Source organism: Archocentrus centrarchus, chromosome 10 (genome assembly GCF_007364275.1).
Source record: "Archocentrus centrarchus isolate MPI-CPG fArcCen1 chromosome 10, fArcCen1, whole genome shotgun sequence".
In the NCBI taxonomy this organism is placed as follows: domain Eukaryota; kingdom Metazoa; phylum Chordata; class Actinopteri; order Cichliformes; family Cichlidae; genus Archocentrus; species Archocentrus centrarchus.
Genome location: NC_044355.1, coordinates 24,128,807 through 24,145,808, shown reverse-complemented (window position 1 = coordinate 24,145,808; position 17,002 = coordinate 24,128,807). Strand labels below are relative to the sequence as shown.

The following is a 17,002-nucleotide window of genomic DNA, read 5'->3' as shown; positions in this document are numbered from 1 at the left end:
TTTACAGCCATTAATATCTGACAAACTACGCTAGCAGAATAATGATAATAAAGAATTAATTGTCATGCTTTTAATCCAGAAAAAAAATTAACTGTGAGAATATAATTAGATGGGAGAGTGATGTCCAGCAAAGGGTTGTGATGTGAGCTGAGGTTTGATGCTCTCTGCTCTGTTGCGCTCCTTAGCTGGTGCCTGTACAGACACACAAACATGGCCCGTGGTCTCCCACACATGCTCAGACTCACTCAGCCATATCAACGCATGATTTGGAATTTTTCACTCTGCCTTGTTTTGCATGCAATCACTGCTTTGAAAAGTGAATTCACCTTGAGCGCTGCAGGCCACCTTGATTGATTGTGTGGCGATAGGATATCATGTGACTGCCTTTCCAGTTGTTGACAAAGGTCAAAGAAAACATTCTGCGATAAAGAAATTAAGTGAAAGTAAGCATGCGTGTGCTGGTGACAGAGCAAGACAATCATTTTATCTGTAAAAATTTTCAGCGTAATAGCACAGAACTCTGGGCACTATGCATGTGCAGTGTCTGTGGTCCACCTTCTTGATGTGTATTTTTGGGGGAGGAATTTTGGACAATAATTGAGCTGAAAACTGCACACAACAATCTGCAGTAATAAACTGTTAATACGCATTTAATAAAAATCTAAATGTCTGCACAGTTTGCTTGGAGTATGAAGCTTAAGTGCATCATTTTCTTCATTTTTATTTGAATATTTATGATTTCCATGACATAAAAAGTGTTTTTAGTTTTGTTACAGTTTCCTAATACCCTCCGTCCTCTACTCCTCTATCCTTCCCACCACCTTTGGGGCAACCTTCATTTTCCCCCTCTCTCTCTCTTCACTTCCATCAGCCTCCATCACATCGTCTTGCTGACTGTCTGCTGCGCCGACAGACCCGCTCCAAGAATGAAGTGTGCAGGATTGAAATTAGCCTCTTAACCTGCTTACAGCCTCATGGTGTTTTCAATCTGTTTAGTGCTGAGGCACATCAGAGGTCAGACCAGTTACATCATAATAACTGTGCAAAATGTAATTATCGTTATAACCGTAAAGGTTTAAACAAGTTTTCAAACAAATTTGTGTTTATGATGCTCTAACACTATAATTACAGTACCTTGGTTGTCTAATAGCAGTACGCACCAGATTAAATTGGGTTTATGATATGTGCAATGACATGACATACTGTCTAACAGCTATTTTCTGTTCCTTTGATGTTAGTACATACACAGCTTACACAGCAGTCTAATGGTCTTGCAGACATAGATGATTTAGTAATACAGAAAATGTTTGTGAGTGTACACAAGTACGTTGGTGTGCTGCCTGGCAGCGTTTCACTAGAAGTAGCAAAAGCTAGATAAGCTCATGCATTGCCATGTACAGCTGTGGTCAAAAGTTGGCATACACTCATCCTCGGCATGAAGACTTTGAACTTTTAATGATTTCTTTGAAATGTTCTTTTTCCAGGGTGGAGGGATTGTACAACACACATCTTCAGTGACTTTAGAAAACAAGAATTGGGTGCACAAGTTTTAAATTATTTTGGATTTTCTCTAAGCCACACTGGGTCAAAAGTATACTGTACATACATGCTTAAATATATACATACACCCACACTAATATTTGGTTAAATGTCCCTTAGCAAGTTGCAACTCTACCAGATGCTTTTGGTAGCCATCAACAAGCTTCTGGCATAATTCTGGATATTTGACCACTCTTCTTTCATTTAAATTGATTGGTTTCCTGGTACAGACAAGACCTTTAATCATAGTCCACAAATTTTCAATCGGGTTGAGGTCGAGCCTTTGGGAAGGTCATTCTAGAAGCTTAATGTTAGCCTGCTTTATGTCATGTTATGGGATGCTGCTGGAGTCTCTTTCTTTTTTTTTTTTTTTTTTTTTTTAAGCCTGTCATGTCTGGTAGATCTTGCAAGCAGAACTGTGATCTGAATGCGTTGTTGTGCCAAACATATTTGCTATTTCAAGATGAGCTCTATAGGTTCTCAATAGGCTCTTCTTGTTGATGTTTTAACCCTTTATTTTATTTATCTGAGTTATTTTTCCACATACTATGTAACAGCCAGAGCTGACAGGCTGAAGAAGAGGAAAATAAAGAGAAGAAAAAGGGAGAGAGAAAGGGAGCAAAAAAAAAAAGGGGAAAGAGCACAAGTCTATTAATCAGATACTTCATCACTTTAACATATAAAAAAATACTATCAATACTTGCAAAAATAAATTTGTGTGTGAAAAACAAAACTAACAAAGCATGTTACGCACACCAACAATTTTGTTGAGTTGTGATTGAGTGGGCGTTTGTGTCTGTGTCATGTTTGTGTCTGTGTCATGGAACGTACTTACCAATGAGGGCAAAACGCTGCAGCTCCACCCATCAGAAGCCAGAGGCAGGTACGGAAAGCACCCGGAACCCCAGGCCACCAGCAGCCCACCAAGGGCCAGGAAGACCCCCGGCCACTCAGTCCAAAGACAACCGCACACCTACCCCAGCAGACGGGAGAGGGTGGTCTCAGACGGAGCCCCCCCAGTCGAGGAGCGAGGGCTCCAGGGAACCCAAGGCGATGAGAAGCCAGCCCCCCCCCAGCGGCCAGCCCCCTGCACTGGCCGGCGGCAGGGCTCCCGGGCCCACGGCACCCAAGGACCGCCCGACCCTCCACAGAGCCCCCCCCCACGCCGAAGAAGCCAACGCAGCCCCGCACCGCACCCCCAAGGGGGGCAGGCCAGCACCCACGCCAGAACACCCAGCCCCACCCAGGAACCCCGAGGCACCCCCATCCCAGGGGGGTAGGGGGGAGGAGGCAACCAGCAAGGAGCGGCCAGGAGGCAAGGCACAATGCCCAGACCCAGGTCCAGCCATACATACAAACACACCCAGACACCCGTGTACACATTTATACACAGATACTCATACATGCCCATACATACTTACCCACACACAGATATGCCATACATACACATTCACTCACCCACCCATACTCTGGAGTCTCTTTCTACTGAGCTGTTTTCCTGCAGGCATGATCTTCCCCTGGTGGGTGGAGTTTGGGTTTCCCGTTCCCGTTTCAGTCACATGTACCTGTTCGTCATTCACCTCATCAGCTCTAGTGTTTAAGGACCAGTGGTTCCATCCAGTCTCCACCAGATAGTTTGCCTCCTTCAGTGGTAATCGGGCCGACCTTAGGTCTCCCATCGCTTTTCCTTGTCTTGTACTCACCTGTTTCTCCCTCTTTCCAGGAAACCTCATCGGCTGAAGAGCACTCATATAACCATCTCCAGTGCTGCCACTTGTCTCCCTGATTTCTGTATTACCAGCTCTGGACTCCCTGGTTCTGCTTATGGGTCAGTTTAGCTACTGGCTAATGAGCCATGACACTTTATCCGTTCCAGAGTTTTGATGTGTTTGGGCTCACTGTTTGTAAGAACACCCAGTTGTGTCCAAATTTCTAAGTTCATTTGAGGTGAAGTTGAGGATTTTGGAGGTAGTCCTTCATTATTCTGACCACTTCTAACCGCTACTAGTACCACTGGCAGCAAAAAAAGCCTCAGATGCTACTGCCACCGTGCTTGATAACTGGTACTGGTACCGGTGTTCTTAATCTTTCTCCAAACATACCTCTTGTCATTGTGGTCAAATAGCGCAATCTTTGCCTCATCTGTCCATGTGGGCATTTGCAAATCATTTTGGAGAAGGGGTTTCTTTCTTGGTCAGCACTCTCAGTCCATCCATCCATCCATCCATCCATCCATCGTCTTCCACTTATCCTTTTCAGGGTCACAGGGGGCTGGAGCCTGTCCCAGCTGTCATAGGGTGAGAGGTGAGGGACACCCTGTACAGGTTACCAGCCAGCAGGGCTAACACAGAGAGACAGACAACCATTCACGCTCACATTCACACCTATGGGCAATTTAGAATAACAAATTAACCTAACTGCACTAACTGCATGTCTTTGGACTGTGGGAGGAAACCGAAACACCGGAGAACATGCAAACTCCACGCTCTCCCCCTCACTCTCAGTGCATGGCGATATAAAACTTGCTTCACTGTGGACAGTGACACTGGTGTTGGAGTGGTTTCCAGTTCATGGCAGGCTTGGTGGTTCCTGGGTTCTTCCTAAACATCCTCACCTGTTTCTTTTCATCTGAGGGTCAATTTGGATATTCTTGGTGAAGTGGTGGCACATCAGAATAACTTGTACTTGCGTACAGTTGTTTAAATTGATGAGCTTGGAATCTGCAGTTGTTTAGAAATGGCTCCATTGAGCTTCTGGAATGGCCTTCCCAAAAGCCCGGACCTCAACCCTATTGAAACTTTGTGGAATGTACTTAAAAGCTGGGTCTGTGTCAGGAAACCAACCAATTTAAATCAACTCTAGCAATTCTGCCAAGAATGATCAAATATCCATCTACAATTATACCAGAAGCTTGATGCCTACTGAAAGCATCTGACTGAGGTGTGACTTGCTAAGAGACATTTAACCAAAAATTAGCGGGGGTGTATGTATAATTTTGAGCCTGTATGTGTATTTTGGACCAAAAGAAATTCAAACTCATGCACCCAGTCCATGTTTTTTTAAAGTCATTACAGATGTATGCTGTACATTCACCCTGGAAAAAGAACATTTCAAAGGAATCATTAAAAGCCCAAATTTACCAACACATTCATGCATATGATGAATGGATGGAAACTTCTTACCACAGCTGTTTTTTCTAAAGTAAGAAGTGGTGCCACTGTGGTTTTTTAAAATGCTATTTCATCAGCTTAGTCAAAAATGCCCCATTTACCTTTGGGCACACTGTTTGAGAACCACTGAAGCAAATATAGAATAAATGTTTATGCTACTTGATGTTATTGTTGCTGAGCTTTCAGTTTAAACTGTTGTCAATACAAATGATTGTTTGGAATAGCTTTTACTTACCACTATATGAGCCCAGTCTGTGTCACATCATTTGTATGGGGTGAAAATGGCATAAGAGTCAAAAGTCTGTGCAAAAGTCTTAAGCCTCAAAAGAACCAACTTTAAATTGTATCTTTAGGCACTTTGTTACTACAGTAGCAGCTGGTCTCAGAAGCATATGATTTGCTCCCATTTCTTTAGCTGAATCTATGAAAAAGACCAAATATAACACAATTTGACAGGCATAAAATTGTATTTTTTACACCAACAAGGTGATTCCCAAAATCATATTAACTGAAAACTTTGCATATCTTGGCATGCTGTCCAGTGTGTCCTTCAAAAAGTGAAGAACAAATAAAGAGGTGGTAGGCCTAAAAAAACCAAAAAAACAAAAAACCAGACATGATTTTCAGATACGGTTCGTCTGCTGCAGCAGAACCGTATCTGAAAATCATGTCCTTAAGAAACAGGAAGAAATTACACAAGAACTGAACTGGAAATCAGGGACAACAGGTCCTTACATCTTTTGCCTTTTAGACCAACCTCCCTCAGCTGCCCCTCACAAAATTAAGGTTTGAGGATCAGGTGGGTGGGGCTTCTGCATTCACAGTTATGGCCTGAGATAATCATATTAAGGATACTGGCTGTCACTGACAATATGAGCGCCTAGCAGTGTAACTCTATACACATATGACAGAAAGTAAGAAAAAGCACAACAGGTTCCCTTTAAATGTTGTAGTTATTTGGTACTTTAATCTCTGAGTGCATAAACTAAGTCTAGTAGAGTAAAGAGGACAGGATGTTCTGTAGAGATGTAGGGATTTGCATACCACTGTATCACAGAGAAACTGCTGAGTGACACATAGTTCTGTTTTTCTCTGTCATGTGTTATTTCTATCGGGCAGCATGACACCATATATCACTGTTTTTATTTTGGCTTCGGTCTATGTGTGTGTGTTTGTGTGTGCATTCCTATCTCTGTGAGGACTGTTGATTTAAAGTTTTAGATCTTTGGAGCAAAAGTGATCTTTGAGACTGATGCCTTAAAGGGTCATATGTCATATACGTCTTGGATTTTAAGGTTCCTCTCACGGGGCTTGGGAATGCATCATTTTCTGTGAGGGTCCTCATGAAGATATAATGTCTGCGCGAGTGTGAAACAACTGCGCATACCCAGCATGCCAGTGAAAGAACGCTGCATGACAAAGTTTCCGTTCTGGAAAGCAAAAAACTCTTCCATTTTAATAGTTCTGCAAGTTGCAGCACGTCCCCAGTTTCTCATATCCTGCAAACACGCCGCAACGAGCCTCGTCACTCGCGGCCTTCAAAATCTTCTGCTTTCTGTCTCGCCTTCATCCTTCAGCCTCACTGTCAGCTTTCCCACGGCCATTAGAACACATCGCGTCCTGATAGATACTCAATGGAGCACAGTGCGCACACATGTAAACAGATTCGCGCTCGCTGGCGTCAGTGAGCGCACGCCAGGCTGAGTGCATCTAGATCTACGCGTACTGAAGCATAGGTGCAAGCACGCACGCGCAGGCAGTGATTCGTGCTCGCACTGTTGATCAAAGGAGCTGTGATGTAATCAGTCTCAGAGCTTTGCACGCATCCCTCATTAACTTTCACCAGAGGCCTTAATGAAAAACCACTGGAAGGAATCTCCGCTTTCTCTCCTTCCTTTCCCTCCTCTTTTCCCTCCCTTCTGCCTTCTCATCTTCTTCTTCACTCCCTGCAGTTCCTGCTCATCTTCTTCCTCATTCATCTTCCATACGGTGCCCTCCCCCACCCCTCCTGCCTCTCCCAAATTTCTCTCTGGCCCAGTAGACAGAGTAAATATTTCCCATGGCTTATCTGACCGCCAGCAGGACGAATATGACACAAAGTGCGAGGCGCTGCTAATTAACACACACTCTCTGTTTCTGGGTTCAGAGGCCCCATCGGGGGCAGTTAGGGCTATGAGTTTGACACATTGAATCTACGACACGTGGCTGTGTGTCTGCAGTCACTGGAGACAAAGTTTTACTCCAACATACATCTTGACTTGATTTTGTTAGTTCTGGTTGAAGTTCCTGGAGGGAGGTGTGCTTGTGTGTGTGTGAGAGTGTGTGTGTGTGTGTGTGTGTGTGTGTGTGTGTGTGTGTGTGTGTGTGTGTGTGTGTGTTGGGGAGGGGGGGGGGTTCAAAAGAAAGGATAGACTGGGGGGAAAAAAAGAGAGTTCATTTCTTTCTGTTCTTCTCTCTCTTTGCAGGCTGGCTTATGTCCAGGTACAGTCCAGCCCCTTGGTAATGATGAAGGTATGTGACGTGTAGCAACTTCCATGTTGTGCAATCATCAAGAGACTCCCGGGACCTATAAGACCCCCAACGTCATCTGGTTTCTCAGAGTCTGGAGTCTGTTTTCTCCACACAGAGAGCATGATACAGTCCAGGGTGCTCAGCTGTGCAGATTTCTTTTAAAAGGGTCGAGAAGCAATTGTCAAGACATGGATTTTAGCCAAAAGACGGACTGAAAAGAGCTTGACTGTTTGGACTGGATGCTCAATTACATCAGGTAAAGAAATCCTAAATGTCTGATCTAAGAGGTGGAATTAGGGTAGCTATATGTTCTGTTTTCTATCTCTGATTCAACTCTCAGAATAATTTTTGATTGGAATACAGCTAGTTGATGTATCTTTTTCCATGTATGTGTGATTGCCTGCTTTGAATTTTATTTTTGCAATTATAAGTGCTTTCTCTGGAACGTGACAGTGTCATAATCGGTTTCTACAACATTCCTGCTCTTAAATTAAGTTTTTCTTGACATTTTCTGATAAATTAAGGTTTCAAAAATGCATTATTTAATAGAGTGTAGATTTTTTTCAGTAATCCAGAGGCCAAAAAATTACAGCCTCTATGTATCAAGTATGCCGTAATGTATTTTTGCTGTGATTAGATATCAAGTAGGACACCTAATAAAGGCTCGCACCAAATAAAGATGACTGTGTAGCAAAACTTTGCCCATAAAAGGCAGCTGAATTTTAAATGATGGCTTGTTTTGTATTATTTCCAGCTGACCTTGGACAACCAAAAAGAGGGAAGTTAAATTGTGTGACGCAAGGGTACATCCAGTTCCATAATGGCAATTCCAAATGACCTCTCCCTTTTCAACTCCACCTCACCCCTCTATTCAATGATGGAGCTTTATGCGAATGCCTCCTCGGCTCCCTCTGCTCCCCTCTGCTCAGACTGGCCCCCTGTACCCATGACTACAGTCATCCCCACCATCTACAGTGTGATCTGTGTGCTGGGAACCATGGCCAACACCTTGGCAGTGTGTGTTCTGGCCTGTGCCAGTGCCTCGAGGAGAACAGTAGCTAACACCTTCATGCTGAACCTGTGCGTGTCTGATCTGCTGTTCCTGTTGTCTCTCCCACTGTGGGCTGTCTACTACTCCCAGGGTTACAGCTGGCCCTTCGGCAGAGTGGCCTGCAAAATCTGTGGTGCGCTGCACAACCTCAACCTCTACGCGTCTATCTTCTTCATCACGTGCATGAGCATGGACCGCTACCTGGCCATCGTGCACCCACTTCGCTCCCAGAGTGCACGAGACCCCAAACGTGCCCGGCTCACATGCATCCTTGTGTGGGTTCTGGCATGTGCTTGCTCAGCCCCGACCTTAGCTCTGAGGGATACCTATCACCTTGAGACGCTTGGTGTGGAGGCCTGTGTGATTTTATATCCTAATCATGCCTGGTATCAGACCCTGGTCTGGATAAAGATTCTTCTGGCCTTTCTGCTGCCCCTCTTTGTCATCTCCTGTTGCTACTGTGCTATTGGTAGACATTTACTGGCTGACACAGGGCTTGTAAGAATGCAGAATCTGTCTCACCCCCCAAACACGCCATCTTTTAAATTACTGGAGTCCCAGGAGGGCTACAGTAAACCAGAGAGACCCCCCACCCCTTGTGTGAGTCCCAGCTCAAGTGGGAGCAGACCACTGGCGGGCAGAGGGCTTGAAAGGGTATTGTGGACAGTAGCTGCGGTGGTTCTGGCATTTTTCCTCTGCTGGTTTCCTTTCCACTGTGTGACCTTTTTGGACGTGCTAAACAGTGAAGGCTGGTTGGACAGCTGCTGGGTAAACTGGACCATCCAAAACCTCACTCCTCTCACTCTCTGCCTGGGTTTCTCCAACTCAGCCATCAACCCCGTTCTCTACTGCTTCATCGGGAACCATTTCCGTGGCCGTCTCGGAAGCCTCTGTAAGGGTGTGTGTTCTTGTTTGAAGGCCCGAGGGGAAGAACACAGCCAGAAGAGGGGCTCCTTCAGCACCAGGCTGAGCTCCTTCTCTCGAAAACTCAGTGACCTCAAAGACTTGGCAATTGTGGAGCCCTCTGGCTCTGCGTAGCTGCCCCAGCTCCCAATCCTGACTCCAGTGGCAAGACTTTCTCATCCCTTCAGTGGTAACTGCTGAACTCCAATGCGCTCGGCTGCGTGAGCCGGAGCTGTTACTATAACTGACCAAGTCAGATTTCTAGCAGAGGTCATCTCTGCCTTACAAAGACAGAGTAAATAACTGTGGAGAACATTTTTTTCTACACTTGATTTGGACGGTGATAAAGCATGTCCTATGAGTCACTGACCTGATGTCAACTTTGGCTGCAGCAGAACTCTTTTTGGAAAAACAAAATTCTTAAAACTCACTGTATAATACCTGCTAAGAACCAAACAGCTGACAGAGTTTGTGCCTAGCAATTGAACAGAATGGAGCAATTAGCAGCTAATGAAGAAGATATTCCCCCAGGAGTTGCTAGAAACTACAAACAAAGCTAAAACATAGCAAATGTTGCATATACATTTGCCAACTGGATATAAACACAAATCCAAACAAATGATAATGTCTCTGCCCATAAGTGCTGTATATAAAGATTATTTATTCAAAGCTTATTTCATATCTTCAGAGACTTAAAAACAAATCTGTTAGCAGTCTAAAGAAAAAACAAGCAAACTTTTAACTTGTAGCAAAAGCTACATATGTGCTAATCTAGGCTAATAAATTTTTAGCCGCTACTTTAAAGTTTATATTCCTTCAGCCCAAATTAATATAGAATTAGAAGCCACATTACTATGTTGCTATGTTGGGTAATCACAACACATCATTAAAAGCAGTTGTTGGTAAATGTAACTTTAGCTAAGGCTAGCTGTGGACATCTCACTAGCTAGCATTAACTAATATTACGCTTTTTAACTGTTGTTTGATGTTTTACAAAAGTTATAATCTATATTTTTCTACAAATATATCACTGTTTAATAATATTTTACATGGTTAAGTGTATTTAATGAGTTAATAATTTCTCTTAAATGTATTTATGGTTAGTGCATTTTATCTTTTTAGAGCAGAAAAGGATAAACAAACAACTGAAATGCACAAAAGGGTCATTATTAATGTTATGTTAATGCTCATTTCGGATACCAGGATATCATATGTGTAATCAACGTATACCATTTGTATTCTTTAAAGAGTTGGAATAAGAAATAAAGCTAAAAAACTCTTTCACTCTACCGCTTCCTTGGCTTGATACAGTTCTGTCTTCCTTTTGTGAAACCCAATCAATTTGCTGCGATTTCAAATGTTCCCTTTCACACCATCGTACCCCGTAACAGCTGTGACTGGGAGCTTTCCCCACCTGGGAATGTGAGAGCTGAGATTACTGTCAGCCTGGCAGATGGACATTCAGTCTCCACTTCCAGAAAGTCTCACACGGATTCCGTACATATCAAGGCTAGATATCGTAATCTCATACTAATATCCTTAGGATGCATTCCAGTCCAGCCACTAGTGTTGGTCGAGGGAGCCTCTAGCTGATCAATGATGTATCTCTGTCTGCTATTTGTGTCCAGTATAGTTTTGCTACATTCTGCACTGACCCTGGGCTGTCTGAGTGAGCTGAGAGCCAGTACAGCATGGTGTAATTTTATTTTGTGCTGGTGGTTGCGAGGAGTTTTAATAGGTAAGTTAAATTAATAATCACCTAAAGGCCTTTTGTTTATGAATAAATGGTAAATGCTTTTTTTTTCTAGCTTGGACATTTTTGCACAAAAAATATAGCTCAAAAAGGGAGAAAAAAACTTCCTCAGGTTACCTGCAGTAGATTAATATTTACCACTTTTGGTCACTGGATGGCGCTAAAATGCTGCAGAATCAATGAATGAGATGCCATTGGCTGCTTACCCAGTCAAAGGCCCAAAGTCCCACCGCTCATGATCTTTCTGAGCCGAGGGAAAAATGGCTCTGACACAGACTGATGACTCATGTAGGCTACACTTCTGAATGTATAAAAACAGACACCCGCAACAAAAGCCGCATTAAAGAGAGCCACCCGCTTGGAGAATATGCTGAATGCCAGAGTCACATGGGTAACCTCTCTGAAGGGCCTTTTTGCAGAGGCTCCTGGTGATGTGAAAGATTTCATGCAGCTGAGAACAGCATTCAAGCCTGAAATAATAAAGCCTACATCTTAACGCGACAGATGAGCTTAGAGCACCAGACGCCGTGCTATCAGCAAATCGGTGTTTGCTGTGGTATGTCACCGCAGCAAATGCTGAATATTTTAGTCACCAGATTCTTAATTTGACATGACAGAACTTTCCTACTGATGGGACAGATTGCTGGATGAGTTTGTTGTGCACACAGCTCCATTAACTGATTCCTCACTGTTCTATAGAGCAGGTGCAAGTGTCTTTAACACATGTTTAGCAGAAGACAGACCAGAGATATGTGGCTGAGATGATGTGTGGACATGTGATGAGGAAATGCATGCTGAGAAGCACAGAGAACTCTTTTTTTTTTTTTTAAAGCACATTGCTTCTGGGGTTTTTTTTCCTTTTCTCCTTTAAAATGTCTTCCTTTGACATATCAGTTTAATTCAACTGAACATCCAAGTGTAAATTAGACTTTCTTTTCTTTTATTCTCTTTATGTGTTTCATTACAAGTTAACAGTAGAGAGAGAAGAAGAATTCCTGATATTTTTTTTGCCATTTATTGAAGGAAAGTAAGTCTGTGATAGGAACATAGAAGCCAGTGGGCCAAATCTGTCCCTCCATTAAAAAAAAGCTGAAGCTTTAGTGCAGCCCAGCTTTTACATAATGTTACACATATATATATATACATATACACATATATATATATATATATATATATATATATATATATATATATATATATATATATATATATATATATATATACCAAATTACTAACAGATATATGTGTGCTTCTGTTAGTAATGTTGAGCACATCTAGGTGGTAGTTTGAAAGAAATAGTCTAGTAGTTTGGTTTTAAATAGGTTCCTGTTCTTAGATCAGAAAATTTGGATCAGCATTCAAACAGATTTCTTAAACAAAATACTAAAAATCAATCAAAACACTGAAAATAAATAAGAAAACATCAGTAACATAGTCCTTGGGGAAAAAAAAAATGCTGGCTACTGAACTAAGTGTATTGCTCATGAGCTATATGTATTATTATTTATTTATGTATTTATTTTAACTACTTTATAATTCTGCACCAGCACTACACCCACTGGCCACTCTCCTGAGAGATTTTGGTCCACATCAACTTGATAGCATCACACAGCTGTTGCAGATTTGTCAGCTGCATATCTATGATGGGAATCTCCTATTCCATCCACATCCCAAAGGTGCTCTATTGGTTTGAGACCCGGTGACTGTGGAGGCCATTTGAATCCAGTGAACTCATTGTCATGTTCGAGAAACCAGTCTGAGATGATTTGAGCTCTGTGACATTGCTCGTTATCCTGCTAGAAGCAGCCATTAGAAGATGGGTACACTGTGGTCATAAAGGCAGGCAGACTGTGGTGTTCCAGTGATGCTCAATTGGTACTAACGGGCACAAAGTGGGTCAAGAAAATATCTCCCCACACCGTTACACCACTGGCAGCCTGAACTGTTGATAGACAGCAGGATGGATCCATGACTTTATACTGTTTAGGCCAAACTCTGACCCTACCATGTAAATGTTGCAGCAGAAATCGAGACTCATCAGATAAGGCAACGTCTGTTCAGTCTTCTGCTGTCCAATTTTTGGTGAATATATGTGGAAATGTACTTCACACAGATTTCTTAGCTAATAGGAGCGGCACCTGTTGTGGCTTTCAGCTACAGTAGCCCGCCTGAGCTCAGCAGCCCCTGAAATAATCAGACCGGCCCTTCTGGCAACAACAACATGATGAATTTTAGTGCTTGTCTTGACACAGTCTGCATGTCTAAATGCACTGAGTTGCAACTAGAACAACTAGAGTTATTTTCATTCTTTGAATACAATTTGTTATTTATTAGTGTTTATTTTATTCATTATTTTTTGTAGTTTTTACTTAAGTAGGAATTTTAAAGCATTCTGATATATACTTTTTCCAGTTTTTTTTTTACATGAATGTAAAGTAAGGATCTGAACACGTCTTCCACGACTGAATTGTGTGCAGGAACCTTATTGTACACCGCAATTCATAGAAACTGTGGTAGAAACACACAGTGTAAGCAAACATCTCTTAATAAGAAACCAAAGAGAGCCTGGAAACACTGCAAGTTACTGCATCATCACAGCACGCATTTCCCTCTGTGAAGAAAAAAAAAAAGCTGATATTGCTTCACTTTATCCCTCTCTTGTGCTTTCTTCTGTTGTGGAAATATTCAGTTAGAATCTTTTATGTTATTTCCTGTCAAAAAAAAAAAAATACAATCATTTCCTGAGAGATAGACAAACCCACACTTTGCGTGTGCACTCATATGTGTGCATCGTATAAAGAAAGAGGAAGACTGCAAGAACCAAGTCAGAAAGGTTAGAGGTTAGTGTGAGCGCTGCCATCAGCCTGGGTAAACAATTGTACAGAAATCAGAGCTCGTTCGCCAAAGCTCAGGCTCCTTTGGACAGATATTTGAAGCGGCGAGAGGCAAGGATCGAAGGAGAGGCTGGACAGCTGCCTTACCTGTGCTCGTAGTCTACAGCATATGCAACAAAGACAAGAAAAAACTTTTCTGTAGTAAAAAAAAAAAAAAAGTTGAAGGGGTGGGGTGGGGTGGGGGAGAAGACAGATAGGAGAGTTGGCACTTTGGGAGCAGAACAAAAAAGAGCATCTGGGGGGAGAACTGTGATGGAAAACCTGGCTGTCTATCACGGACCCATTGGCAAGGAGGAGGGAGAAAGGCGGCTGGGCCAGGACGGCCGAGATGGGTGCTACCTAGTCCGTAACAGCGACTCTGTGGAGGGTGTCTACTGCCTGTGCGTGCTGTGAGTATAAGCAAAAAAAATTGTGTAATATCTGCCTTTCTTTTGCTTCTCTAGGCTGTTACTGAGACCTCATAATCAAATCAACACAAATAATCCCATTTTCTGCTGTTATAGAGATTATTGATCTCAAATTTAAGAGAATGCCTGCGCAAAGGCCTACACAAAGCAGCCGAGTAAGAAGTAACTGTGGCCTCTTAATAACTATGAAATAAAGAGCCCCAAAGGGGAACTGATGGTGCCAGTAGGAAAAAATGCTTAAATATGGACCCGGGGTCAAAGGTGTTTCTGTTTGTGTGTGTCCGTGTGCGTATGCAGGTGCCAAGGATACGTCTACACATACAGAATCCACAAGGATGACGCAGGCTCATGGGCAGCAGAAGTGAGACTTACTTTTTATTTATTATTTTTCTAATCTTGTCTGTTGCTCTTTAGTCTGTGCTGCAACTCTTTTCACACCCCAGAAAACTCTGCAGAAGCAGCTGCACCGCTGCCTCGCTTTGCTCGCTCTTTATTGGTTTAGAAGTTGTTTTGGAGCCGGCGTAATTCAACAAGCTGTGGATTTGAGGCAAACATGCTTTTTTTTTTTTGTTTTTTTAGAGGAGTGACAGCACTGAGAAATGCGTACATTCTTTTTTTTTTTTTTTTTTTCCTTTAGCAATAACACCCGGCGAGATCTAGCCCCCCACCTCAAATTTTTAAGATGCCACAGCATCAGCATGTACTCCAGAGACGGGAAACGTAGAATTGCATTTGACAGCATTTCTGATGGGATATGTAATTGAGCACTGAGAGTTGGCAAACACCCCGGGATGGGAATGTATAGAGACATCTGAAGGCCTTGTCTCTCTCCGTCGACTGAGCTCGAAGCTCTTGTAACGACATTTTAACCCCGCTCATTCTCACTGACAGCATCAGGCGAACAGATGGGGATGGATTGAAGGAGGTGTGTTTGGGATTGTGGGGTGGAGGTGGTAGGGGATGGGGGGGGGGGGGGGGGGGGGGGGGGGGGGGGGGGGGGGGGGGCTTGAATTACAAGAATTTCACTACAAGCTCAATAACAGTTTCCATTATTCATGTGCAATATCAATCACTCTAATGAAATATTCCTGGGAACAGAGGTAACACTTGTGGCCAGAGACAGGAACATCCAAAGTGCTGTGCTGTGCTGTGCTGTGGGGGGGGGAGCGCTCTCTGCATTTGATTAAATGATTTCTAAAACGTATCCAAAGAGAACACTTTTCACCATTATTTATTTATTTATTTATTTATTTTGCAGTTTGATTGATGGCGCCGAATGAAAACACATAATGCATTTTTTTAAAGGCCTTACTTGACAAAATTATAGTGCTGTTGTGGTTTAGAGATATTAAATGTTAGACTGACAGCTGCGGGCAAACAAACAAGTTGGGGGGTGGGTGTGTTTTCAATTAGAAATAAAGCAAAGCTCCCCGCGAGAAAGAAACATTTTAATCTGTTATTTAGACTTTGCTAAGCCATCATCGTTTCTTAAAAGTGTTATTTTATTACAAGTACGGCTCTCGAGATAACTGGACTGTTAGAGTATCTTGCAGTAGATTAATCCTAAAATAATGCTTTTATTGACTAAAAAATATCTAAAATACCCACAGGAGAGGATGTTTTCATAGGTAATTGCATCCCGTAAATTCCCAATGTAGCTTTTAAACTCCTTGAGTAGATCACCAGTAGCTTCTCCTCGCTTTCACAGCAGTTTTCTTTTTTTTTTTACAGCTGCTATATATTTAATTTATTCGGCATCATCTCATTTATTCATCTGTCCCTTTGCTTTGGATTAGCGAACCCAGATACGTACAAATATAATCGACACCATTCCTAGTCCATCCACGTGATGCGCTTGTATTACTGCCTTCACTGCCAGCGTATCTGATGTCTTTTTATACGTTAAATCTGTGAGAGCTCATTTCAAGGCGGCTCTGTCGCGTCCTCTTCATCCCCCCACTGGGGTTTTGATGTGGAGATGGGGAAACGCTCTGAATTCTCCTCTGCATTTCTTTCTTTTGCTCACTCTCTCTCTCTCTCTCTCATGTTTCAGACCAGTCCTGGTGTGCAGAAACGATATTTCCGGCAAATCAAGAATTTGATAGCAGCTTTCCAGAAGCCTGGACAAGGAATTGCCATGCCTCTGCTCTACCCTGTCACCGCTCAGAGACGGGCGCAGACACACACAGAGGAGCCCAGTAATAGCCTGTCGCCGACACAGAGCAGCCCAAACCCTTACTTCCAGCAGCGGAAGCCACATGGTGCACAGGGACAGAAAAACAGGAACAAGAAGGAGGTGCGACAAGCTATTGCTTAGGGACAAACCCTAAGCTCACCACTGACCTAATTTTAAACAGAAATACTGATTCCTACTGTTTGCATTTTGCATAATGTGCATCAAGTAAATGTCATTTTTTTCCTCTATTTGCTAAATTGAGCTCATTTAGGCTCCAGCAGTGACTCACTTCTCAGCATCCTTCTACTTTTTTTTTTTTTTTTTTTCTGCATATGCAGCACAGAAAGTGCCCCATAACTTTCTGGGATGTAAAATGCTCAGCTGCAGAATCATTAATATCTATTACTGCATACATAAGCTGACAACAAATATTGTGCTCTGTTTTCTTAATGCAATAGAGTTGTGTGAGTGGCAAAGAAAATAAATGATATTGGCTGAAATAAACTCTTTTAAATAAGGTCATGCATACACAGCCATACACACCCGAGCCTCTATTTGACATAATGCGGGGAAAAAAAAATTCAATTTGACATATTGG

General features: G+C 42.6%; 2 protein-coding genes across 2 annotated transcripts; both read left to right on the top strand.

Moving 5' to 3' along the window:
* Positions 1-7,275: 7,275 nt before the first annotated feature.
* LOC115786962 (type-2 angiotensin II receptor-like) lies at positions 7,276-10,437 on the top strand. The gene is made up of 2 exons (XM_030739493.1): positions 7,276-7,476; positions 7,975-10,437. The coding sequence occupies exon 2, from the start codon at positions 8,041-8,043 to the stop codon at positions 9,307-9,309; it is 1,269 nt and encodes a 422-aa protein (XP_030595353.1). The 5' UTR covers positions 7,276-7,476; positions 7,975-8,040; the 3' UTR covers positions 9,310-10,437.
* A 3,581-nt stretch (positions 10,438-14,018) lies between these two features.
* Positions 14,019-16,893, top strand: sh2d1ab (SH2 domain containing 1A duplicate b). Its single transcript, XM_030739872.1, has 3 exons — positions 14,019-14,210; positions 14,526-14,589; positions 16,282-16,893. The coding sequence occupies exons 1-3, from the start codon at positions 14,074-14,076 to the stop codon at positions 16,543-16,545; spliced, it is 465 nt and encodes a 154-aa protein (XP_030595732.1). The 5' UTR covers positions 14,019-14,073; the 3' UTR covers positions 16,546-16,893.
* Positions 16,894-17,002: the final 109 nt, after the last annotated feature.

Coding starts and splice junctions, on each gene's coding strand:
- sh2d1ab (XM_030739872.1), top strand. CDS start 14,074: ATGGAAAACCTGGCTGTCTATCACGGACCCATTGGCAAGGAGGAGGGA. Junction 14,211..14,525: donor GTCTACTGCCTGTGCGTGCT/GTGAGTATAAGC, acceptor GTGCGTATGCAG/GTGCCAAGGATACGTCTACA. Junction 14,590..16,281: donor CAGGCTCATGGGCAGCAGAA/GTGAGACTTACT, acceptor CTCATGTTTCAG/ACCAGTCCTGGTGTGCAGAA.
- LOC115786962 (XM_030739493.1), top strand. CDS start 8,041: ATGGCAATTCCAAATGACCTCTCCCTTTTCAACTCCACCTCACCCCTC.